General features: G+C 49.0%; 1 protein-coding gene and 1 long non-coding RNA gene across 16 annotated transcripts in view; one reads left to right on the forward strand and one right to left on the reverse strand.

The window, feature by feature from the left end:
• Positions 1-1,611: 1,611 nt before the first annotated feature.
• Slc44a2 (solute carrier family 44 member 2) overlaps positions 1,612-26,190 on the forward strand; it is a 34,701-nt gene continuing 10,122 nt past the window's right edge. For 3 of the 15 annotated variants that reach the window (XM_087562670.1, XM_087562673.1, XM_087562675.1), the window contains exons 1-10: positions 1,612-1,737; positions 19,746-19,794; positions 23,853-23,926; positions 24,021-24,105; positions 24,267-24,351; positions 24,482-24,592; positions 24,681-24,741; positions 24,826-24,949; positions 25,047-25,130; positions 25,218-25,470. In XM_087562670.1, the coding sequence (XP_087418796.1) occupies positions 25,434-25,470 (37 nt within the window). In that variant the 5' untranslated portion in view covers positions 1,612-1,737; positions 19,746-19,794; positions 23,853-23,926; ... (5 more) ...; positions 25,047-25,130; positions 25,218-25,433. Of the gene's footprint in view, positions 1,738-19,173; positions 19,293-19,745; positions 19,795-23,852; positions 23,927-24,020; positions 24,106-24,266; positions 24,352-24,481; positions 24,593-24,680; positions 24,742-24,825; positions 24,950-25,030; positions 25,131-25,217; positions 25,471-26,190 lie in introns of those variants that run through there. The other 12 variants (XM_087562665.1, XM_087562666.1, XM_087562668.1 and 9 more) reach the window with 6 other exon arrangements.
• On the reverse strand, positions 7,737-12,148 carry LOC148003982 (uncharacterized). The gene is made up of 2 exons (XR_015627549.1): positions 9,190-12,148; positions 7,737-8,965 (listed from the first exon to the last, which is right to left on the reverse strand). It is a non-coding gene; the product is annotated as an uncharacterized LOC148003982 (long non-coding RNA).

Raw genomic sequence — 26,190 nt, forward strand, 5'->3', positions numbered from 1 at the left:
TGAACCGTTACATGGAACCTTGAGTGAACTAAACCCTTTCTTTCCTCCTCTGGTTGCCTTTGGTGTTTCCTTATAACAAGAGTAAACCTGTCTAAGACAGAGAGGTAGCTCACCAATTAAACACATTGGCTGTTTTTGTAGAGGCCCTGAGTTCAAGTCCCAGCATCCATACGATGGTCCACAATTGCTAGTAACTTTAATTCCAGGGGATCCATCGCTCTTCTGGCCTCTGAGGGCACTGTATGAACATGGAGTACAAACATACATGTAGCCAAACACACATACCCATAAAATAAAAGCAATACAATGAAAAGGCAACCTTCAAGGGTAACTCATTGGAGGCTGGAGAGATGGATCAGTGGTTAAGAGCTCCAACTGCTCTTCCAGAGGTCCTGAGTTCAATTCCCAGCAACCACATGGCAGCTCACAACCATCTGTAATGGGATCCAAAACCTTCTTCTGGTGTGTCTGAAGACAGCTACAGTGCACTCACATACATAAAATAAGTAAAAATCTTTAAAAAGAGAAGAGTAATTCATTTATTTTTTGTTTGTGTGTCTGTGCTTGCCTGTGGTTTTTTTTAATGATTATTATATAAGACTTTACTTCCCATGGCTTCTCCAGGATCAAGGCAGGTGAGAACATTCTGGGATGAGCATGGCTGGGTTTTTATCTTTATGCCACTTGACTGCTCGCTTTTTTTGTTTTTCTCTATCTGTGTGTATGTGGGTGCACCCAGGCACACGTTGAGTGGAGGTAAGAAGAGGGCATCAGATTCCCTGGAGCTGGAGTTACAGGTGGTATGTATGTTCCTGCTGTGGTTGCTGGGAACTGAACTCAAGTCCTGAGGAAAAACAGCCAGTGCTTTTAGCCAAGAAACCATTTCTCTCCAGCCCTGCCTTCCTTTTCTTTTCTTTTTTCTCTTTTTTCTTCTTTCTCTCTCTCTCTCTCTTTCTTTCTTTCTTTCTTCCTTTCTTTCTTTTCTTCTTTCTTTCTTTCTTTCTTTCTTTCTTTCTTTCTTTCTTTCTTTCTTTCTTTCTTTTCTTTCTTTTTTTTGAGACAAGGTCTCACTATGTAGCCCTACCTGGTTGGCAGAGAACTAAAGGAGATCCTCCAGCTTCTGCCTCCCCAGTGCTGGCTGCCAAGGAACATTCCGCTCCTCCTATTTTATTCCCTCCCAATTTGTGTTCAAACTCTCAAATTCTTGCCAATCGAATGAATGAACAGAAGACAACTTTTTCTTCATCTACTAGTTCACGGTCAGTGCTCAGAACCCGGACAAAAATTGACTGGCCGGTGATGGTGGAGCTCACCTTTAATCCCAGCACTAGGGAGACAGAGGTAGACGGATCTCTGAGTTGGAGGCCCAGGGCTGCACAGAGAAACCCTGTCTCAAAAAAAACAAAAACACCAAAACAAAACAAAACAAAACAACAACAACAACAACAACAAAAATGACTGGCAAGCAGATGCAACACACTAATTGTTCACAGAGAGGAGTCCACAGAGACAGACAACTGGAAACAAGAAGGTGGCTGCCCCCAACGCCCCTCCCTGGCCACGCCCCTTGTGGCGCGGGACTGCCATAGGCGGCGCGCTGGGGGCGGGGTCAGGCGGGGCAGGGCGGGGCCTGAGGCGCGGTGTCTCCCCGCCCGCTTGGGTTGGGGTCGCTCTGGCTTCGGACTCAGCTCCCCTCGGTTGCGGCCATGGAGGACGATCGGAAGGACGCAGTGTATGGTAGGAGTAGCCTCCGGCCTGTAGGTCGCCTGTGCGGACTTGGAAAGGAGGGGGTTTTGAGGAAGGGCGACATCTGAGAGCCTTAAAACAAAACGCTCGTGGCTGCAGGCAGGACGAAGGCCCTTCTGTCCGCGTCCTCAGGCCTCTGCATCCCGCGCTGGCTCAGCCGGAGCGCTTGGCCCTAGCCCACGTTGTCCCCTTTTCCCCCTGTGTTTCTTTTCGGGATCTTCAAGCTTACCCCCTTCCTGAGCGATGGGCCGGGACTTATGGCGCATGCTCCTCCCCTGGAGGTCCCGTTATCTAGGAGGATTAGATGATGGGCGGGGGAGGGGATGCACGGAGATCTTAGCTTGGGGTGTGGGCTCGCTTCATGTCCCATCTCCTTAAGACTCCAACGTCCCCCACGTCTTCGCAATTTACATCCAGAAGTAGTGACGCCAAGCTTTAAGACTAGATGGGGAAACTGAGGCAAGGCTTGATAGTCCCGAATAACTGGAATTAGGTGCCCAACGCGAGGGTGCCTTTGATAAGGGAGCAGTGCCTTTGATAAAGGAGCAGGCGGGGAGCAATGTAGAAACTTTACCTGCCTATTCTGATTGTCGCAGGTGCCTGTAATTTTAAGGTCCAGGAGACCCGGACCTAAGTAAGGCCTGAGGGTGGCCTCTGTCACTTGGAGCTGGAGCTGGGGGTGGGGCCAAGATGCGGCTTTCTCACCCCACCCGACTCCGGGTTCCCACGGACGGGGTGTTGAACTCTGAGCCTCCTTCCTCTTATCTATTTTGGGTTCCCTGGGCCTAAATCTGCCACAAGCCTTAAGAGGCATGGCTGAGACTATGGCGGAGGGGCTCTATTCCTCCCCCGAAATACCACTTAGTGTGATGGGAACTTCCTGGAAACTGCTAGACTCTAGAGTCTTGGGGAGGGGGCCGGAAACGGTTCAAAAATAACTAGAAGAGCTAAGTAGGCTCTCTCTGAGCTTTCCTCCTCTTTCCTGGGACTGTGCCCTCAGGGGAGAAAAAAAAAAAAAAAGAATAGACAGATCCCAGACACTCCCTTCCTGGCCTAAAGGAAGGTAGAAGGACCTAGCCTTTAAGGGATCTCCCAGCTTGAAGTTGACAGCCTCAGACCTCCAGAAGGTCTTCCTGTCTGAAGCCTCAGGCAGTGGGGGTTGCTGTGCAACTCTTGAGTGCCGCTGGCTGTCTCTGGTGTGGGAGGCTTAGTCTGGGAACCTGGGTATGCTTGGGTGGCAAACCTAAGAGAATCTTTGGTCTTCTTGAGGTCTGTTTGGAATAAGAGTGGGGCAGACTGAGCAAGGATATGATTTCCCAGGCTTCAATTTGGCCAAGGGGTGGAACTGTTTTTTGTGGGGAGAGGCAGAGGGGAGCTGTACGTTGTGCTGAGAAGGAAACTGGGGACTCTCTGGGCATGGTCAGTAAGCAGTGGAGTTGAAAAGCTAGGACCCTGGCTCGTGTTTAGCAAGAACTGGACTCTAAATGGTTTCACTCATGCTCAGAAAGCACTGGTGCTTATGTGTGGGTGGGGATGGAACCCAGGGCTTCTTGTGAGCTCTGCAAGCGCTGAGACTGAAACTTAAGGCAAAAAAACGCTTGCTCAGCAGGCGGCAGGGACTGGAAGCCAAGGCCTCTGCCATGTTCAGCAAGTGGTTGAACCTAGATCCCACTCTGCTGCTCAGCAAACCCCGCCTCCCTCCAATTTCAGGCCCCCTAGAATTTAATGAATCTTTTACAGGCAAAGGTCTGACTGGGAACGCAGCAGTCCACCCAGCAGAGGAAGGCTTAGACCGCAAGAGGAGGAGTGAACATGTAATTGTAGGTTGTTAAGGTTGTAGAGCGATGGACATGGTGCTATGTGTGGAAGAGCCACTAGGGTCTATTTTAAGAAGTAAAGGTTGGTGTGTGCTGGTCAGGTGAGATGACGTGAAACAAGTGTGTTTCAGGAAACACATCCAGGTGGACCACCCTGACTGCTTGCAAATGGATTTTTTTTTTTTTTTGGTTCTTTTTTGGAGCTGGGGACCGAACCCAGGGCCTTGGGCTTGCTAGGCAAGCGCTCTACCACTGAGCTAAATCCCCAACCCTGCAAATGGAATTTTTTTGTTCTCTTTTTTTCTTTTCTTTTCCTTCCTCTCTTCCTTTTTCTCTCCTTCTCTCCTTCCCTCCCCCTTCCCTTCCTCCCTTTCTTTATGGATACTGAGGCTTGAACCTAGGCCTTGAGCATGCAAATTTGTGAGGTAGGTTCTCTCTCGAAGGGAAACTCAGACAGCCTTGACCTTGGTCATCCCATCTTTGTACCTCAAGCCCTTACAAGACTGGGATTGTAGGCTACCAGGCCTTACTATGGGGAGGACCTTGTTTTGCCTGAAACTTAGTCCACCTCACCAAAATGAAAAAACCTGGACTGCACACGCATCCCCAGAACATTTCTGCAAAATAGTTTAAGCTTCCTCTCTAAATTCACTATGTAGCTGCATGACTGCTCCTCTTGCCCCGCCCTCTAAATTCTGGGGTGATAGTTGTACACCACCGGGCCTAGTTGATGCAGCAGTGGGGGAAAAATATCCAAGGTTTCCTATATGTGTAAGCACTCTATAGCCCAATGTCAGCTTTCTCATGGGCATAATGGCTAATCCTGTGGTAAGTGACTTCCCATTCTTCACTGTGACCAATGGGAATGGCTTCAGGAGATTGTTACAGGATAGCTTTAGACAGATCCAGCTTCAAATCAAGGTTCTGATCTTTTTGGTTTTTGAGACATGGTTTCAGGATTTTACTGTCTGTCTGTCCTAGAACTCGATTTGTAGACCAGACTGGCCCTGAACTCAGAGATTGCCTGTCTCTCTGTCCCTCTGCCCCTCTCTGCCCCTGCCCCTTCTGGGATGAAGGCACAACCATGCCTGGTTAAGGTTCTGATCTTTACATGCTGTGAGACTGGGTGAGCGGGTGGCCTCTCTGAGACTGCACAATTATGCATAGGACTAGCGGTTGCTAGGTTTTTGACACAGGATCACATGTAGTGCAGGCTGGACTTGAACTCACTACCTAGCCCAGGATGACCCTCAATTTATTATCCTGCTCCACCTCCTATGTGCAAGGGTGACAGGCATGTGCCTGCATGCTTGGCTGGACTCACATTGTCAGTGATATGTGGGAAGGCCTTGTGTGCTCAGATATCCCTGGGGCTGGTGGCATGGGGGGTGGAGTTTTTCTATGAACTAATGGATGGGCAAACCTATGTCGGTAAATAGTGAGGCATGACCCAGCAGGGCGGGGCAGGAAGCACCTTTCCTGGTAGATTACATGAATCTGGAAGAAGATGGCAGCTTCACAGGAAAGGGAAATGGCTCAGGGCCTAGCCGGCATCCTTAATGGCCTTCCTCCCAGCCCAGCCTTGGCATGAGCAGGCAAAGGTTCTAGGATCCAAAGCAGAGTAACACACAGTGAAGCCTGGCTAATAAGCAGACATCTTTGCTGGGGATTGTTACCACTGGCACAGTGCTTGCCAGGGATGTATGGATCCCCAGGCTCTGCCCCCAGCACCTCATGGACCGGGTGTGGTCGTGCGTACCAGTTCTCAGGAGGGGGGGGGTAGGAAGGTTAGAATTCATCGGTGGATAAAGTAAGGCTAGGAGGCTCAGTATTTGAGAGAGTTTCCTGTTCTAATAGGGGACTGGTTTCCAGCGCCCAAACTCAGAACACAACCGCTAGTAACTCCAACTCTGTAGGATCTCGCAAGGATCCTCTGTAGGATCCTCCAAGGGCATGGTGCACATAAACGCAGGCACACATACCTCACACATGCACATACACACTGGGTGTGGTGTGTGCATCTTTAGTTCCAGCACTGGTAGACAGAGGCAGGCAGATCTCTGAGAGTTTTAGGCCAGCGTGGTCTACCTAGTGATTTCTAGAGGGTCAGGGCCCAGAAAGTGTTCTTAACTACTGAGCCTTCTGCTCAGCCCCGTTATGATTATTTTTATAGCACACTGGATGTACTTGAATCATAGTCACCCCTCACCCCCTATCACCGCTCCCGGGTCGATCTTTCTAACAGATCTTTCCCCACTACCCTCCCCATCCCCCTGTGATTTTGTAACAGTGGAACTTACTCTGTAAACCAGGCTGGCCTTGAACTCACAGAGATCTGCCTGCCTCTGCCTCCTGAGTACTGGGATTAAAGGTGTGTGGCACCACTGCCAGATGCACAAACCCCCTTTTCCTTTCCTATCTTTTAATGTGTGATCCAGCGAGTGGTGGGGTCACTTACACAGTGTGTGTGAGGGGCTCAGGGCTGTTAGCTTCTCACCAATGGTCACGGCACTGAGGAAATGTCTCTCCCTCCCCAGCAGCCATATCCTCCCATATGGATATATGGGTGTGTGTGTGTGCGTGTGTGTGTGTGTGTGTGTGTGTGTGTGTGTGTGTGTGTGTGTAGGGAGGGTCCGAGTTCTGCCTCACCACTGAGGTGTTTGAATGCTGCTCGGGCAGACAAAATGGAGAGGTACTAGGCTACATTCCATTCTTGGGGTGCCAGGCTCGTGGAACGCAGCCTAAGATGGGGACCCCAGTCCAGGTGAGAAACAGTGCAGGCCAAGGCTCAGGCTGGTTCCCAAACTCCTGGGCATCCAGATGCCGCTGCGAATTGAGAGGCCCTTAGAGGTGGGTGTTCGGTGCTTGGAAGGGCCGTCTGTGGAGCCTTAGGCAGCTTGGCTATGTAGTGAAGGTTTCCTCCCACCGAGGTTCTTGATGAGAAAGACAGTTCTTGGATACCCAAACCGTTTACTCATCGTGGAAACTCGGGGTTTACCAGATTAAATACCTGGAAGGAATGTCCAAGAAGGGAAGCGTGTTGGCTAAACCCTCAGGTCCCATCTACATACCTCATTAACATGGAGGACCCTGGGCTCTATGCTACACAACCAGTCGCCGTGGTCCTCATGTACAGTGTCATGGTCACATGCCCCAAGGCAGGAACCGGGTTGGGAACAAATTCAAATACCTACCGTTCTCAATGATGAGAATTGCTGGGGTTTTTGTCTGGTGACACAGTTCCACATGCCCCACATGTGCGGTCATGTGTACATATGTGGAGACCACAAGCTGACACCTGGTGTAAAGTTTCCACTTCTTTAAAATTTATTATTTATGGGCTGGAGAGATGGCTCAGCGGTTAAGAGCACCCGACTGCTCTTCCAGAGGTCATGAGTTCAATTCCCAGCAACCACATGGTGGCTCACAACCATCTGTAAAGAGATCTGATGCCCTCTTCTGGTGTATCTGAGGACAGCTACAGTGTACTTGTATATAATAAATAAATAAATCTTTAAAAAAAAAATTTATTATTTATGAGTACACTGTCGCTGTCTTCAGACACCAGAAGAGGGCATCACATCCCATTACAGATGGTTGTGAGCCACCATGTGGTTGCTGGGATTTGAACTCAGAACCTCTGGAAGAGCAGTCAGTGCTCCTAACCACTGAGCCATCTCTCCAGCCTAAGTTTCCACTTTTATAAGGTTTTCACTTTTATAAAGTTGGGGTTTTGTTTGTTTTGTTTTTTGTTTTATTTTTGTTTTTTTCCTGAGACAGGGTTTCTCTCTCTGTGTAGCCCTGGCTGTCTTGGTACTTGCTCTGTAGACCAGGCTGGCCTTGATCTCACAAAGATTTACCTGTCTCTGCTTTCCTAGTGCTGGGCATGGCCATGGCTACCACTGCCCTGCCACTTTCGTTAAGTTTTTAAGAATATATTTACTGTGTTTGTGTGAGACGATGTGTGTGTGTGTGTGTGTGTGTGTGTGTGTGTGTGAGAGAGAGAGAGAGAGAGAGAGAGAGAGAGAGAGAGAGAGAGAGCGGTTCCCTTCAACAGTGTGAATCGAGGATGGTGCAGAGGGCATCTGGCTTGGCATTGAGTTTGCTTGTTGTCTCTAACTTATGTTCAGAGACAGTGTCTGTGCCTAAGCATGTTACAGTTTTTACCCCAACTTTTATGTGGATGCTGGGGTCTGGAAAACCAAGGTTTTTGCCCACTAAGCCTATTTCCCCAGGACTCCTCCTTATCTGTATCTTTTTAGACTTATGATTTTAGTCTTATATGTATGGGTGTTTTGCCTGCATGTCTGCGTAGGTGCAGAGGTCAGAAGGTGTTGGGTCCCCTAGAACTGGAGTTACTCGTGGTTGTGAGCCACCATGTGGTGCTGGGAAAGGGTCCTCTGTAAAAGATGTGCTCAGTGAAATACTGGAGTGAGGGATGGCTCAGTGGTTAGGAACACTAGCTGTTCGTTCCCAGAACCCAGGTGGTGGCTCACAACCATCATTAACTTTAGTCCCAGGGGACCTGGTTCTCTCTTCTAACCTCTGCAGGCATCAGGCGTGCCCATTGTGCACAGAGATAACATGCAGGCAAGACACTCCGGTAAAATAAAAAGAATAGGTCTAATTTAAACAAGCTTTAAATAGGTTACTTTGTAGCCTTATCCAAGAAGGAGGTTAGACTTGCTGGAGAGAAATAATATGTAGTTCTGTTACCCTGTGAATTAGCCAGGAGGGAATAGTGTGGGCAGTGAGATTCCAGGTGTGGGTGAGACTCAAAGACAGTAAACGTTCCTGTGGTTCATCCTAGCACCAAACACATGGAGCTTAGGAGACAGTGGGTTACAGATGTGTTCGGTTTGTGGCCTGCAGACAGCATCTGGAGAGAAAGGGGGAAATACTCAGAACTTGCCTGGGGGAGGAAGTGAGGGTAAAAGTGGCTCCTTCCTCTCTGTCTTTTGACTGTTTTTTTTTTAAGATCTATATTGAAGTGTCTGTATGTGCTATGTGTCTGTGTCTGTATGTGACAGGGTCTTTAGTAGCCCAGGCTGCCCTCACACTCAGATTCAGACTCAGTTGAAAGCACAGGACTTGCTTTGAACTCCTGACTTGCCTCCCTTCACCATCTGAAGGCTGGGGTGACAGACATGCACCATGCCGCTCAGTCGATGCGATGGTGGGAAAGAGCCCAGCTTTCTCAGGATTCACCAAAGCCAGTGCTCTAATTTATGAACACAAAGCCAGGGCTCCACCAGTGATACCTGTGAGCCTTTATTATATTTATTTATTCATTCATTCATTTTCTGAGCCAGGGTCTCTCTACTTAACTCTGGGTGTCCCGGTACTCAATATAGAACAAGGCTGGCCTCAAATTCATAGAGATCTTCCTGCCTTTGCTGGGACTAAAGATGTGTGCCTCGGGGTTGGGGATTTAGCTCAGCGGTAGAGCGCTTGCCTAGCTAGCGCAAGGCCCTGGGTTCGGTCCCCAGCTCCAAAAAAAAAAAAAGATGTGTGCCTCTATGCCCAGTTTTTTTGGTTTTGTTTTTTTTTTTTGGGGGGGGTTCTTTTTTTCGGAGCTGGGGACCGAACCCAGGGCCTTGCGCTTCCTAGGTAAGCGCTCTACCACTGAGCTAAATCCCCAGCCCCGCCCAGTTTTTAACTAATTAATTTATAAATTGTTTAGTTTACTTCATTATTTTATTTTTAGAGGTAAACTCAGGCTGCTCTAGAATTCACTCAGCAGCCTCAACTGGTCTCAATTTTACCATCCTCCTGACTTAGTTACCCGAGTGCTGGAATTTCAGGCATCAGCTACCAGACCCAACTCTGTCCCTTCACTGCATGGGCACTGCCCCCAAAGCCTTGTCAGAAGAACTTGTCTGAGGAGCCAAAATCTCTCTGGGCCAGGCCCAGACTTCTGGGAAGGCAGTATCTGTGTAGGCGAAGCCTTGGACACTGGAGCCCTTGACTTAGACAGTGTTTGGAAGTTGTGGGGGCAGGGTGCCACTTGATGTCCCGGCAAAAGCATCATGGCAAACTGCCTATGTCAGTTCCCTTATCTCCCACCCTGACTGTGCTTGGGTAGATGAGCCCTCATGCCCAGCTTGGCTGGACCTCCCTCCACTGACTTCACAGTCTAGCTGCTGCTGCCCTCTCCCCAGCCCCCACTGCCTCTTCCTGGATCTGGGTCTGGTTGGTTTTGCTCTTAACTCCATGCTGTAGACCATAGACCATGTAAGTTATACAAAACGAGAGTTAGCTCCGAGTTTGATCCAAGGTCACAGGATTTTATGTGGTGGTGATTTTCTTGCTGGAAGAAATCTGAGGCAGGTGACCCCCCCCCCGGTGTGTGTGTGTGTGTGTGTGTGTGTGTGTGTGTGTGTGTGTGTGTGTATGAGAGAGAGAGAGAGAGAGAGAGAGAGAGAGAGAGAGAGAGAGAGTGTTTCCCCATGATGCTAGGGATAGAACTGAGGGCCACTGACATGGGGGGCAAATGCTCTTCCCTAGAGCCATGCCTTCGGCCCCTCACTGGCGGATTCTAGGGAGTTCTACCACTGATCCACACCCCTATGCCTCACTGGGGATTGTCTTAGTTAGGGTTACCATTGCCTTAATGAAACACCATGACCCAAAGCAACTTGGGGAGTAAAGAGTTTTATTTGGCTTATATATCCAGAATCACAGCCCACCAAAGAAAGGCAAGTCAGGAACTTAAACTAGGGAGGAACCTAGAGAAAGGAGCTGAAGCAGAGGCCATGGAGGGGTGCTGCTCACTGGTTTGCTCTCCTGTGGCTTGCTCAGCCTGTTTTCTTATAGAACCCAGGTCCACTAGCTCAGAGGTGGCATCACCCACAATGGACTGGGCCCTTCCCCATCACTCACTAATTAAGAAAATACCCTTCTAGTACTAAGAAGTAGTGAATTTCTGTGAGTTCGAGACAAGCCAGGGCTACATAGACACCCTGTCTTGGGGCAGGGGACAGGCTACAGCCAGATTTTATGGAGGCTGTATTAATCAGGATTTTCTAGAGTCTAGAGTAACAGACCTTACAGAAAGAATCTGTCTGTCTGTCTGTCTGTCTGTCTATCTATCTATCTATCTATCTATCTATCTATCTATCTATCTATCTAAGTATTGCCTTAATTAGGGTTCCCATTGCTGTGAGGAGACACCATGACCAAGGCAACTCTTATAAAGGACAACATTTAATTGGGGCTGGCTTACAGGTCAGAGGGTCAGTCCACCATCATCAAGGTGGAAGCATGGCAGCATCCAGGCAGGCATGGTGCAGGAGGAAATGAAAGTTCAACATTTTGATCCCAAAGCAGGCGGAAGGAAGAGGGTCTCAAGGTCCATGCCCACAGTGACACACTTCCTCCAACAAGGCCACACCTCCTAATAGTGCCGCTCCCTGAGCCCAGCACAGTCAAGCCTCCACAGGTTTATTAGAATGATCTACAGGCTGCAGTCCAGCTAATCCAACAATGGCTGGCTGTGAATGGAAATCCGGGAATCTAGTAGTTGCTCAGTCCTCCAGGCGGGACGTCTTAGCTGGTCTTCTGTATATGCTGGAATCCTGAAATCCAGAAATAGGCTTTAATGCTGGTGAAGAAATGAACTTGCCAGCAAGGGCAGGGTCAGCAGGCCAAGTACAGATGGCTCAGTGGTTAAGAGCACTGACTGGGGGTTGGGGATTTAGCTCAGTGGTAGACAGCTTGCCTAGCAAGCGCAAGGCCCTGGGTTCGGTCCCCAGCTCCGAAAAAAAAAAAAAAAAAAAAAAAAAAAAAGCACTGACTGCTCTTCCAGAGGTCCTGAGTTCAAATCCCAGCAACCACATGGTGGTTCACAACCATCTGTAATGGGATCTGGTGCCCTCTTCTGGTGTGTCTGAAGACAGCTACAGTATATTTAATAAATAAATCTTTTATTTTAAAGCTTCCTTCTTCCATGTCCTTTATAGCCTTCCTGCAGAAGGCATGGCCCAGCTTAGCTCTGAATAAAAGATCTGGATTAAAGGTGTCTTCCTACATCAAAGATCTGGAGTAGAAGTGGATCTTCCTACTTCAAATTATGCAGAAATTCTTCACAGGTGTGCCCTCCAGTTTTGGAGTTTTAGTTCCATATGTAGTCAAGTTGACAACCAAGAAGAGCCAACCTGGAGGCATTTTCTCAATTATGGTTTACTCTTAGATGACCCCAGCTTGTGCCAAGTTGGCATAAAGTCAGCTATGACAGGGATGCCAGGCAAGTGCTGTACCACTGAGCCACGCCCCTAGCCCCTCAATAGTGGATTCTCTCCACAAGGATTCTACGGCTAGTCACGTTCAAAAGCTGACCTTTTGGGGGGCGGGAGTATAAAGAGAAATGGTTTATTTGTCACACTTGGAGGTACAGTCATGTGGGGAGGGTAAGACGACAGGAGCTTAAGGCAGTGGGAAGAGAATGACCGCGTTAGGGTGGTTTTGCGCCCCTTCTGTGTTTGAATTTGTTATACTCTGGCCTCAGCCTCCTCAGTGGGGAGGATGACAGGCTGGTGCCACAGACCCAGCTCTATTAGAAAGCCACCAGGGCTCAACCACGAGGCAAAAAAAAAAAAAAAAAAAAAAATCCCTAATCATCTCCCAAAGGCCCCACTGTGTACAGCTAGTCTTTGTCTTATACCTCCCAGTGAGGATTGTAGCTGGGGAGGGCACAGACTGCATTCCAATCCTACACGCAGGAGCTCCCAGAGAAACAGCCAGATTAGACGCTGGAGGGCTTGGTTGTCATCTAAACTGTGGTGCTATGTTGGTCACCAGCTATGTGGATTAGCCAGAGGCCTCAGTTTAACTGTCAAGCAAGATCCCACTTAAGTTAGCTTTTGCTTTTCTATTTTCATCTTTCCTCTCCACCTCTGTGTGTGTGTGTGTGTGTGTGTGTGTGTGTCTGTCTGTCTGTCTGTGTGTATGTCTGTGTCTCTGTGTGTGTCTCTGTCTCTGTGTGTGTATGTCTGTGTGTGTCTCTGTCTCTGTGTCTGTGTGTGTGTCTCTGTGTGTCTCTGTGTCTCTGTGTATGTGTCTCTGTGTGTGTGTATGTCTGTGTCTCTGTGTGTCTCTGGGTGTGTGCCTGTGTGTGTCTCTGTGTGTATGTCTGTGTGTGTGTGTGTGTGTGTGTGTGTGGGTGTATTGTGACAAGGTCTCATGTAGCTCAAGCAGATTTTGAAAAAAAATGTTTGTGCCAGGCATGGTGGGGCAGGCCTTTAATCCCAGCACTCACAAGGCAGAGACAGGAGGATCTCTGTGAGTTGAGTTCGAGGTTAGCCTGATCTACAGAGTGAGTTTCAGGACAGCCAGGGCTATGGAGAGATATTTTTTTCAAAACAAACAAAACAGCAGCACAAAAAGATTTATTTATTGTATGTGCATGTTTGTGCCTTGAGTTTCAAATGTAAGGCAGAGTACAGCCTGCTGAGACTGCTTCTCTGGCATCTCACTAGACCAAAGCGACACTCGCCATCTTCTTTGTGTGTGGTATGAGCACTTGAGAGTAGAGAACTGAGGTAACCTTGTCTTCTTCGGCTACTCTCTGCCTTTTGTTTGAGGTTTTTTGTTTGTTTTGTTTTGAGACAGGGTTTCTCTGTGTAACTTTGGCTGTCCTGGAACTCACTTTGTAGACCAGGCTGGCCTCAGACTCAGAGATGTGCCTGCCTCTGTCAATTGGTGAGATTAGGGCGTGAGGCGCCGCCGGCTTTTTTTATTTTTCTTTCTTCAGGGTCTTTCTATGCAGTACTGACTGACCTGGAACTGACTGAGATTAAATGTGTGTGCCACCATGTCTGGTTTATGCCATTGTTTGACAACATTTCCTGAGGAAAGGAAACACACTTGTCTACTCACCCCAGATAGGGAACTCACAGCAGACCAAAGTGGGGCAGATACCAGCTTGGTGAACAATGAGTTTTACCAGGGGTTACTTACAGGAATAATGGATGTGGAGTTACAGGAGAAGTAAATCAAAAACTGCTACATCACCAAAGCCCACCCCAGCATGGGTGACAACTCCCAAAGCAGGGAATCTGGAGCACATTTGCACAGCTCGCAGGCAGCTCAATAGGTTGGAGGGTGACCTTTCTGGGAGCCTCAGTTGGTCTAAACCTCTTCCAGGCAGTTCTTTTTGTGTGGGTGTCTTTGCAGTTTTTTCCTCCTCTCCTTTGCCTCTTAGCTTCATCTCCTCTGAGAGGGACTCTCAGCTTTTATTCTTTACTCTGACAAAGAGGGTCTAGTGAATCTACTCAATTTTAGGGAGTTCTTGAAGCCACTTTGTTGTTCTTTGCCCTCCTGCAGGATAGAATGTTTTTAGTCTTGGAGGCTGCTACACACATAGTAAGACCTCTGTTGTTGTTTTTCTTCATCCCCCACCCCAGGGTTTCTCTGTGTAGCCCTGGCTGTCCTGGAATGCTGTAAGACCAGGGTAGCTTTGAATTTACACAGATCTGCCTGCCCCTACCTCTCAAGTGCTGGGACTAAAGGCATGGCCACTATGCCCAGCTGAGTGACTCCTTTAATGGATTCTTGGAATTCACACTTGGGCCCTCATGCTTATAGATCAAATGCTCTTACCCATTTAGCTGTAGTCCCAGTCAGTGACCTCAAACTTCCCATTCTCCTACCTCTTTTTCCCAAGGGTTGACATGAAGCGCAGAGCACGTGTGTATTCTGCACTAGGAGTGGAGAAGGACTTCATACCTCCTAAACAGGGGCCTTAGCCACTTCCCCTCCCCACTCTCACACTCAGCTTTCTGTTCACATTGTCTGGTTTTGTGGTTGCAAAGACCCAGGCCTCTCCCATCCTGCAGTGGGTGAACCAGCCTCCATGATCAGAAACTCTTGCAAGCTTCCCCTCCTCTCTCATCCAGCTTCCCTTCCCCAAGCAGCTGAGCTTAATGAGGGTTACTGGAACCCATTAGACTGTGCCAGGAATGTTCTCAATTTTTCCTGAGAGGCCTCGGTACCAGGCTGGAGCCAAGTCCGTCCCGGTGCCTTCTCTACAGTTACGTGAAATTACATCTATCTATTCTGTGTGTGTGGGCCTGCAGGCAGGCATGCTCGTTTATTTCATGGCATCACACGGAGGTCAGAGGTCAGAGGTCAGAGGCTAACTTGCAGGAGTCAGTTCTTTGTCTTCAGCATTCGAGGCCTGGAGATGGAACTCAGGTCATCGGTCTCTGCAGCAAGTACCTGTAACCTCTGAGCCATCCCACCGCTCCCAGTCCCCGCAATCCCAATTCTATCTGAAGGTTAATCTGAGTTCTATCTTTCTGTAACAGAGAGAGCTGTCAGCTGCTAGACTACACAGACGTTTCCTTCCCTCACAGGTTTATGCTACTGCTCAGTCACTCTCAGTGGCTTCCCCCTGCCCATCAAACCTAACTGGGGGTGGACAGTGTAGGAGGCCTGGCAGGGATGGGTTCCCCAGGTAAAGAGGGTGACACAGTACCTGTCTTCATGTGGCTGTCCCTTGGGTCAGGGACCCCAGTTGACAGCAGAATCATCGAATACTCCCTTATCTTGCTCCCCACTCCGTCTGCCGGCCTCCCTGTCAAAGACACAGTTTCTTGCAGTTTCTTCATGCTTCTAATAGTTTGGGTTTTTGTTTTTTTTTTTTAATATTAGCATGATTAATTCTTGTGGAATTTATTGCCTCTGAGTCAGGGCAAGGTTAAATTTATTGACTTCCACCTACATCCCAGGCCTGCTGACTTAAAGACTTGTTTTATCTGTGGACTGAAAATCTGTAGCTGGGGCTTACCTTCTATGTAGTAGGCCCTCAGTTTACTGTATAGCTGAGGCCAGCTATGCATCTTCCCCAGGGCACCTTCATAATGCTGGGTCACAGGTGTGGGACACGGGGCCAGCTTTAAACTCTTGGTTTAGTTTCTGTTTTGCTTTGGTGTTTTTTTTTTTTTTTGTTTTTTTTTGTTTTAAAAACAAAACAAAAAAAAACCCCAAAAAACCAAAAAACCATTGTCTTACTGTGTAGCACTGAGTTAGAACTCCCTATGTAGACTAGGTTGGCCCAGAACTCAGGAGGTCCACTTGCCTCTACCTCCAGAGTGCTGGGATTACAGCTATGGGCTACAGTGACCTGCTCAGGGGTTATAAAATGTTTAAAACACAGCCAGGCAGTGGTGGTGCATGCCTTTAATTCCAGCATCTGGAGGCAGAGCCAAGCAGATCTGAGTTCCAAGATAGCCAGGGCTACGCAAAGAAACTGTGCCTTGAACACCCCACCCCATCCCAATAAATAAATACACACATAGAGTTTTTAAAGCACTTATTTACTTTTTTGTGGTTTATGTGCATGTGTGAGTGCCTGCATGCTTATTCATCATGTTCCTGCATGGTCCCCTTAGAGGTAGGAAGAGGATGGCTTGTCTCCTGGACTCGAGCTACAGGTGAAGCTGCCATGTGGGAGCTGGGAACTAAATTCCCATCCTCTGCAAGGACAGCAAGTGCTCTTAACCACTGAGCCACCTCTCCAGCCCCAAGGGTTTAAATTTTTTTTAAATTCAGGGTTTAGCTATGTAACTCAGGGTGGCCTCAACTCAAGGCATTCCTCCTGTCTCAGCTTCTCAGATGATGGGTGCAGTTGTAGGCCACCAAGCCCAGCATTTAGGGGAAAGAGTTTGCTGAGGACTGGATTGAACCTAAGGCTTTACAGAAATCAAGCTACTAAGCTCTCTATCTCAAAGGAACTGGGTAGGAGACAGACTCACTGGGCTCTGACCTGAGCCCGGCGTGGAAGGAGCAGTCATCACCTTGCTGGTCCTAGCTGAGAGATGGAGGTTTGCATGTGACCTTGACAAGGATAAGGTGAACCTGAGGCCTCTGTGAAGAGTTGTGGGCTCAGGATGAATCCGTGGGAGGGAGCAACTAGAGGGCTGTCATTGAGGATGTGGTGGTGGGGCGACCGCTCACACTGTCTAGCTGGGAACAGAAGCTGCTTGTAGCCTGGGACCGAATCTACTCTGTCCACTGCTAAACCTAGTCGAGGCGTACCTAGCTGTGTGAAGGCTGCTTGGGGCTTTGGGAAACAGCTTCTTTGGGAGTTCTGGTCAACCTCAGTCTGGAAGCTTTTGGCCCTGCCTGTTTGTTGAAGCCTGTGGCTTAGGGGTCACCTAAGGCTTCCTTACAGTGAGCCAGAGGAGGGGAGGTGGCCTTTTTCTAAGGACAACTGAGGAGAGTGCAGGGCCTGGCTGGGTGTGCTGGGCTGGGAGGCGGCTGCTGTAGGTATTCATGGTTTTTGTGTGAGAATGCTCAGTGCTTTCAAATCTTAGGCAGTCGTAAGTCTGGCCACTGAGCCATGCCCCCATCATTGGGGGATTCTACCACTGAACCACCCCCACCCCGTCCTTCACTAGGGAATTCTAGGTAGGGATGTACACCTCTAAGCCATGCGCCAGTGTGGCTTGGTGGTTGGTTTGAGTGTGTGTAGTAGAGTTGAAGGTACAGTGACTCTCACCATGCACACATTACATGTCCTATGGTAATGTACACATCACAATCACACCAATGGCATACCTGTTTCTTCAGTGCACTTCCTGGTGGATTAAATACCCTTATGGAAATGTACAGTATACTTAAATTTGTGTGGATACCTTTATGCCAATTGTATAGCATTACTCCAGCTGTATGCCCCACACTGGCACCTGCTGCTGGCCCCTACGTTGACTGAAGACTGAAGAGAAAAGTTACTAGGATGTGGAAGAAGTGGACCTGTTTAGCAACAGTTCTTTGGGGCAAGCATGATCTTCTTTGGCAGCAGTTCAGTCCTGTAGCAAACATCAAATACGACTCAGCAGTAGCAGACCAGTCCTCTAGGCAGGCAGATACCAGGCACGAACAAGCAGCTACAGTCCAGTCCTTTTAGCAACCAGAAGCAGAAAGCTGTTGCAGGAACCACCCTTTTTGGTGAGTTTCTCTCATTGGGGGCATTAACACAAGTTGAGCTTAACAATGCTATGTAAGGAGAACCAATACTCGAGAGTCGTTAGCAAAGAGTATCAAGGCAGAGTAACCAAACCAAGCTCGTCTCCCGCTGTTGGTGGGGTCATATTTATGCTCCATCAAGCATCCTTTCTTGTGTCTGCTATATCAAAACATCCTTTCACCTGTGTCTGCCTCAGGAAAACATTCTTTCACGTGTTTGCTTTAGCAAGACCTCCTTTCACCTGTGTGCCCCAGCAAACCATCATTTGAGATAACTGACTTTCCAAAGAACTAGACGTTTCCATTTTTGCAGCCCTAGTGCTAGCTGCTTCCCCCCTGGCCTCCTGTGCCCAATCTCTGAGGCCAGGATTGGTGTTTCCTACAGCAGTAGTTGTGGGACTCTGTATCCCAGACTCTTGAACTTGATTTTACATTTGATCTAGCCAGATATTTCTTGTTTTGAGAGATTGGAGAGGCTGACCTCTTAGATTTATGCAAATTAACTAACCAACCCATATACATACATCATACACATAAATAGCAAATTAAAAATTATATATGTATGACAAGTTGGCCTGTGCCTTTTATCCCAGCACTCTGGAGGCCAAAGTGGGTGGCTCCTTGAGAGTTAGAGGCTAGCCAAGGCTACATAGTGAGATTCTGTATCAAAATAAACCAGTTAATAAATAAGGGGGCTGGAGAGGTGGCTCAGTGGTTAAGAGCACTTGCTGCTCTTGTGAAAGACCTGGGTTGGGTTTCCAGTACCCACATGGTGGTGTGGCTCTCAAGAGTCTGTAACTCCAGTTCCAGAGAATCAGATGCCCTCTTCTAACGTCAGCGGGCACCACACATGCACATAGAGAACATGTGTGCACACAGGCAAACACCCATACACATAAAATAAGCTAAATAAATCTAAAAATAAATTAGGAAATCCAAACTTTCAAGGGGTTGGACTTGAGCAGCTAAGTGCTACAATTGTCAGGAGGATAGTGAGTTCCAGGCCAGCCTGGACTACACAGTGAGCTTTTGTTACAAACATCCAATCCAGAGTAAGGGTTAGAGTTGTAACTTGATTCATTAAGTGTTTGCCTGGTAGGTGAGAAGCTCTAGGTTCCATTCCCATCGCCTAATAAACAGCCTAATTTAATCCCAGCACTGGGAAGGTGGAGACACAAGATGAGTAGGTTAAGGTTATGCTTGGTGGAACAGTGAGTTGTACACAAGCCTAAGCTATGACACTCAATAAATAGATAAATAAAGGGCCAATCGACCCCCCCCCCCATTCATCCATTTATTTGAGTTTTAGACCAAATGCCTTCTCTTTGGTGTCTGCTGTTTTCCTTCCTCCCTGTGCCTCAGTTTCCGTCCTGCAGGGTGGAATAGTCTAGGTGATGTTTTAGGGTTTAGAGGTGTCCCTGGATACATTGCCTCTTGGGTAGGTGGAAAGTGGGTGGGTGGAGGACAAAACCAGAGGCACCTCAGGCTCCAGGGTAGGGGCTGGGTAAAGGTGGGGGCAGGGAGGGCTAAATCTGGCCTGCCAATGAGTGGCAGTAGCAGCTGCGGCCCCACCCGGCTCTGCCCCCTGGCACGGTCCCTCCCCTTGGTTCTTTGGCTGAGGCCTGTCCGACCGGTTTGGGCTGTCCTGGAGCAGCTGCAGCGGGTGGCGGCTGTGTCCCGGAGAGCTCCGACAGCCCGGGCGCCGTCAGGGCTGCACCGCAGGAATGGGGAAGGATTCGCAGCATTACTACGGGAAGCACGGTACGCGAGCTTTCCTTAGGCACCCCAGGGGCAGCAGCGGGGACCGCGAACTGGCAAGGAAGGTTGCAAAAGGGAGGTGAAAGGGATTGCACTTGAGTCGCGGTCCCCATGCTAGATTCCATCACCCCAGTGGTCCCCACAGCTGCCACAGACACCCTTCCACTCTTCTCTACGGAGGACCTGGCCGGCACGCTTCCCTAGAACACCAGTGCCTCTCCACAGAGAGCTTTGTGTTGTTTACTCTGGTCATTGTAAGCCCTTTCAGGCACTTTTCTTGGGTGACAGCCGGCTGACGAATCAGACCACGGACAATGGTCTGATGACCTCGGACCTTGGGTGTAGTCCCCTGTTGGAAGGATGCAGATACAATTAAGAGCTCCTGATGGCTTAGGAGCCAGCATCTTCTGATGTCTGTATCATTTTCTCACCCTACTTCATCCTGTTGACTTTCAGGGACGCCTCAGAAATATGACCCCACCTTTAAAGGACCCATTTACAACAGGTAAAAACACTTCCCGGGGTTGGGGATTTAGCTCAGCGGTAGAGCGCTTGCCCAGCGAGGGCAAGGCCCTGGGTTCGGTCCCCAGCTCCGGAAAAAAAAAAAAAAAAAAAACAAAACAAAACACTTCCCTCCTGGGCACGAGGGAAGGAAGGGGAGATGTGTCCCATTGTGTGTACTCTAGCAAAGCAGGATAACCATTGCAATGTTCAGTGATTCAAAACCTAGTTCCCGTAAGGTCCTAGACGACTCCTAGTGGAGCCTGGAATAGAACTGAGCCTCGCACACACTAGGCATGCATTGTGCACATATACACAGATCGTTTTCTTTTTTACATTTATTTATGTGCGCTCCTGCCTGCATGTACGGGTGTGGTGGTCAGAGGACATCTTGTATGAGTTGGTTTTCTTCATTATGTGTCCCAAAGATCCAAAATAGTCCACTCCCATCTCCTGAGCCATCACCATGGCCACCTCCCTCACCCCCACTCCCCTGCCTCAGTACTAAGCCAGGGCTCCACCACTGGGTGCTATTCCCACCCCATCTTTTTGTTTGTTTGTTTAGTTTGGGGTGATTGTTAATTTGTGTTCGAAACAGGGTCTCTCTGTGTAGCCCTAGCCGTCCTGGAACTCTCTATGTAGTCCAGGTTGGCCTTGAACTCGCAGACCCACCTGCCTCTGCGTGAGCCTTGTACACATAGACAAAACTATTTTGAGCTGAATAAGTGCCTTTCAAGTTCTGTGAGTCCAGCTACTTAAGAGGCAAGAGGATCAAAAGTTCAAGGCCTGGGGGAGGGAAGAGGTATTGATACACTCATGATCTATTGTATGGAATTCTCAAATTATTAATAAAAGTATTAATTTAAAAAGAGCACTGGGTTAAAGGTATGTACTGCTACACCCAGCTTCTGCTTAGTATTCCTTCTTAGATTTAATTTTATGTGCATGAACATTTTGTCTGCATCGCACCATATGGAGGATGAGAGAGGGTCTCAGAGCCCCTGGAACTGTAGAGATGTTTTCCTACCTTTATGTCTGTGGTCTGCGCTGTGGCTGGCTGCTATTCAAGGAGGAGAAGAGGGGGTCAGATTCTCTTGGACTGAAGTTACCGAAGGTTGTGGGTCTCCAGGTGAACGGTTGGAATCAAACTTAGTGCTTTTAAACTGAGAACTATCTCTTTTAGTGTGTGTGTGTGTGTGTGTGTGTGTGTGTGTGTATTATAAATATTATATATATATTTGTTTTTTGAGACAGGGCTTCTCTGTGTAGCCTTGGCCATTCTGGAACTTCTTCTTTAACCAGGCTGGCCACCACTCCCTGGCTAGTTATTTAAAAAAAAAAAAAAAATAGTTCAAGGCCTTCTTCCTGGGAGATTTGTTTTGTTTTTTTTTACATGTGTGTTTGTGTGCATGTATGTATGTATGTGCATCACATGCATGTGTGCTGCCCACTGAGGTCAGAAGAAGGCATCAGACCCTTTGCTGTCGTTACTGACGGTTAAGAGCCACCATGTAGGGGCTGAGAACTGAGCCCATGCCCTCCAGAAGAGGAGAGCAGCAGGTCCTGGGTTGGTTTGGTCTGCTTTGGTTTTTCAAGACAGGGTTTCCCTGTGTAACAACGCCCTGGCTGTCCTGGATGTGATTTGCTGGCCTCAAACTCACAAAGGTCCAGCTGCTTCTGCTTCAGAGTTGGTGGGGTTGAAGGTGTGAGCCTCCTGTGTGCTTGGGTTGCCTCCTCATCCCGGTTGAGCTTACTCAGTGCGGGAGGGGAACGCAGGGCTTCCTGCATACTGGGTAAACACTGTCAGCTAACCATATCTCCAGTCCTGCGTGAGGTTTGTGGTGGTGGTTTTTGGGGGAGGGGCGGTGGGGTTGTTTGTTTGTTTTTTGTTTTGTTTTGTTTTTGAGACAAAGTTACAAGGTTTCTCTACATGGCCCTGTAACTCCTTATGTAGACTAGGCTGGCTTCCAACTCAGAGATCCACCTGTCTTTGCTGGGATTGAAGAGGTGCATACCACACTCAACCTGCAACAAGTGGTTCTTCACTGAGAGAATTTTGCAGCACCTCGGACTTTGTAAAAATTTTTATTTATTTATTTATTTATTTATTTATTTATTTATTTATTTTTAACGTATGAGTGCTCTGTCTGCCAGCACACCTGCATGCCAGATGAAGGCATCAGAGGAGTCGCCATGTGGGTGCTGGGAATTGAATTTAGGACCTCTGGAGAGCAGGGGTGCTCTTAACCACTGAGTCATCTCTCCAGCCCCAGGTTTTTTGCTTTCTTAAAGCCAGGACTGGAGATATGGTTAGCTGATAGAGTGTTTACCCAGTATGCAGGAAGCCCTGCCTTCTACTCCCGCACTGAGTAAGCTCAACAGGGATGAGGAGGCAACCCAAGCACACAGTGGAGGCAGAACCCTCAGGGCTTCAGGGTGAACTTGGCTACATAGCAACTTTGAGTAGAGCCCTGAGTATGTGGGACCCTGTGTTAAATGAGTAAATAAACAGAAAAGGGTCATAAGGTGGCTCGGCAAGTAAAGGCCTTTGCCAGGAAGCCTGACAACTGCCATTCAGTCCTTGGGACCTGCATAATGGTGAGAGGAAATGAACCCCTCAAAGTTACGAGCATACATTTGCACACACACCCCTGACCCCCATACCACCCCCCCACACACATCCCCACACCACACACACCCCCACACCATACACACACACACCCGACCCCCACACCACCCACATCCCCACACCAAACACCCCCCCCACTAGACCCCCCCATCCCACCACACACACCACACAAGAGAGAGGAGAGAGACAGAGATGGATTTGTTTTTAAGTGTTGTGGATTGAGAAGTATGGCGACATGGAGAGATGGCTCAGTGGTTAAGAGCGCTTGTCCACTCCTATGGCCTGGAGTTTGGATCTTAGCTCCTCCATAGCAAGCCAGGTACCTTCAAAATGCCTGTAACTCCAGGCAGCTCACTCTTCTGGCTTCCGGCTGTGCACAGGCACATAGAAAAGTGTAGGACCAGAGAGATGGCTCAGCCATTAAACATATTTGCTGCAAATCTAGAGGACCAGGATTTGTTCCCAGCACCCATACAGTGCCTTACAACCACCTGCAACTTGAGTTTGTGGCCTTGCTCGAGGCACACATGTGATGCGATTAAACACTCCCACACATAAAAAATAAGCCTTAAGAAAAAAGATTTGGGGGCTGGGGATTTAGCTCAGTGGTAGAGCGCTTACCTAGGAAGCGCAAGGCCCTGGGTTCAGTCCCCAGCTCCGAAAAAAAGAACCAAAAAAAAAAAAAGAAAAAAGATTTGAAAAAAAAAAAACCCAAACAATAAAACTTAAGGCCGGAAGAAATGTTTAGTGGGTAAAAAAAGGAGTCTGTCTCTCTCTCTCTCTCTCTCTCTCTCTCTCTCTCTTTCTCTCTCTCTCTCTCTCTCTCTCTCTCTCTCTCTCTCTCACACACACACACACAATTAGGACATTTAGAAGCAGCACAATTCATATGACTTGGGGCTGGTGAGATGGCTGAGGGTTCAGGGGACCTCATGCCCTCCTCTGGAGTCCATGGGCACTAGGCACACACACTGTGAGGTTATGACACCCATACACGTAAGTATAAAAATTAAAAGTTTTTAAAATGAACATAGGCCAGGTGTGGTGGCACACTTCTTCAATCGAAATATTCAGGAGGCAGAGGTAGATGGGTCTCTGAGTTTGAGGCCAGCCTGGTCTACATAGCAGGTCTTGGGCCAGCCAAGGCTACATGGTGAGTCCCGTTTTCAAATAATGGGAAAAAAAAAAAGTGCAGGCATGGCAGCACACACCTTTAATGCCAGCATTCGGAAGGCAGACACAGACAAGATTGCTTCGAGTTCGAGGCCAGCCTGGTCTACAGAGTGAGTGTAAGGCTAGCCAAGGCTATATACAGAGAAACCCTGTCTCAAACAACCAGGGAGGAAAGCACAGGATTCTTGGTCCACATTTCAGATTATTCATAAAAAGGGGGTGTTTAATGTGACATGTACTAATGCTGCTCTGCTCCCCAGGGGATGCACGGATATCATTTGCTGTGTGTTGCTCTTCCTGGCCATCGTAGGCTACGTGGCTGTGGGCATCATAGGTGAGTGCTGGCAGGGCAGGCACAGCCACTGCCATTCAGGGTGGTGCTGTGGCTGAGAAGTGAAGAGCCTATCTATCTCTGGGTCTCTCCACAGCCTGGACCCATGGAGACCCTCGGAAGGTGATCTACCCCACTGATAGCCGGGGCGAGTTCTGTGGGCAAAAGGGAACAAAAAATGCGTGAGTTTATTTATTTGCCTATGCGCATTTAAGAGCAACACCCACATGGAGGTCTTGGCAGACCACAGCAGGCTTAGTGTTAAGCGCCTTAACCCCCTGAATCATCTCTGGGCCCAGTAGTTAAGAACTCTTGACCAACTCTATTCACCCTCCAACCCCAGGGACAAACCATTCTTGTTTTACTTCAACATCGTGAAGTGTGCCAGCCCCCTGGTCCTGCTGGAATTTCACTGTCCCACCCCTCAGGTAACGCGTTCCACCTCTTCCGCCTGATGTTTCCCGTAGCTCCCCTCATAAGCATCACGTGGGGCCTCCGTGTCGGGTCCTGGATGGGGTCTCGTTCCTGATTCCATATCCCTTCCTTGCGCTTCCCCAGATCTGCGTGAAGCAGTGTCCAGACCGCTATCTCACCTTTCTGAGTGCGCGCAACTCTCGCGACTTTGACTACTACAAGCAGTTCTGTGTGCCCGGCTTCAAGAACAATAAAGTGAGCAGAAAGACCCCTTTGGTGCTCGGGTGGTGGACACAGGAAGGGGCCCACCTCAGGGATTCCCTTCTTCCCATTCTCCTTGCAGGGGGTAGCTGAGGTGCTCAGAGATGGGGAGTGCCCAGCGGTTATCATCCCCAGCAAACCCTGTGAGTATTGGGGGTCCCACAAAGATCAGGTGCAGACGGGGGAATGTGCACGGACTCCCTCTGACGGCGCCTTCTGTCCCCCAGTGGCCCAGCGGTGCTTCCCGGCCATCCATGCCAGCAAAGGGGTCCTCATGGTGGGCAATGAGACGACCTATGAGGACGGACACGGCACCAGGAAGAATGTTACAGATCTAGTGGAGGGTGCCAAGTGAGAGGACAGCCCTCTAGTGTGTGGCATCTGGCATCCTGGGGTGGGACTGGAGCTGACCTGCTCTGGGTATGACTTGAGTCTCTTCCAACCCTAGAAAGGCCAACAAGGTTCTAGAGGCCCGGCAGCTCGCCATGCAGATTTTTGAAGATTACACTGTATCCTGGTACTGGATTGTCATGTGAGTTGGAAGGAAGGTGGCTGTCCCCCGGCTACCACATCCCTGAGCCTAAGGACAGTGTCACTCATGCCCCCGTCTCATCCCCAGAGGTCTGGTCATCGCCATGCTGCTGAGCCTCATGTTCATTGTCCTGCTGCGATTCCTGGCAGGCGTCATGGTCTGGGTGATGATCGTCATGGTGATTCTGGTACTTGGCTATGGTGCGTCTCCCCCTCCTCCTCCTCTCCCTGCCTAAGGTCCGCAGAGTACCCAGTGTCTGCTGCCCTGGCGACAGCTTTCAAACGAGTCATCCTAAGCCTTCAGATGCTCTTCACTGTTTACCTGACGTGTTTATGGAGAGGTTCGTGCCACTGCTGTGGATACCTGGGGGCAGCAGAGCCCGTCAAGAGGGGATGGATGAAACCCAGCTTCAGGCATGAAACACAGGCATGTGCCTGTAGCCCTCCAGAGAGGTGCTACGGCTCTGGCTCAGGGGTAGATCCCCTTCTTAGAATCCCCCAGCGGGGGGCTGGGCTTGTGACTCGGTGGCACAATGCAAGCACATGCAAGGCCTTCAGTTCCTTCCCCTCTACCACAGAAAGAGAAAAGAATAAAAACTTACCTCTCAACTTTGAGACCCAGGGCCCAGTTTGGTATTTCCATCAACAACAAAAGGCATTCTGAAGACCTCTCTTTAGCCCAGCGACTAGGCTTCTCACTGTGGTGCCCAAGGTGCCAGTTCAAATCCCAGCTTTGCTGCTTCCTAGCTCTGTCCTGGGGCACATGGCTAAGCCTCCTGTGTTTAATTACTTCCACCACTCAATGGGAATAGTTGGTATTCTGGGTCGGAAACTCAATGAGAAGGTAGTAACGTAGTATTGTGACGATCACATCAAGAGGACAGCCTGCACAGGGTAGAGGCCTGGCTCACAAACCTGTGTCTCACGTTCTGATTAAGTTTTCTTCTTCTGTGGGTTTTTTTTTTTTTTTAGCGGGGTGTGGGGGTGAGGGAGTGGTTGAAAGACTTTCTCGATGTAGCCCTGGCTGCCCTGGAACTGACCCTGTAGACCAGGCTGACCTT

The sequence above is a fragment of the Rattus norvegicus genome, chromosome 8 (genome assembly GCF_021556685.1).
Source record: "Rattus norvegicus strain SHRSP/BbbUtx chromosome 8, alternate assembly SHRSP_T2T, whole genome shotgun sequence".
Lineage (NCBI taxonomy): Eukaryota > Metazoa > Chordata > Mammalia > Rodentia > Muridae > Rattus > Rattus norvegicus.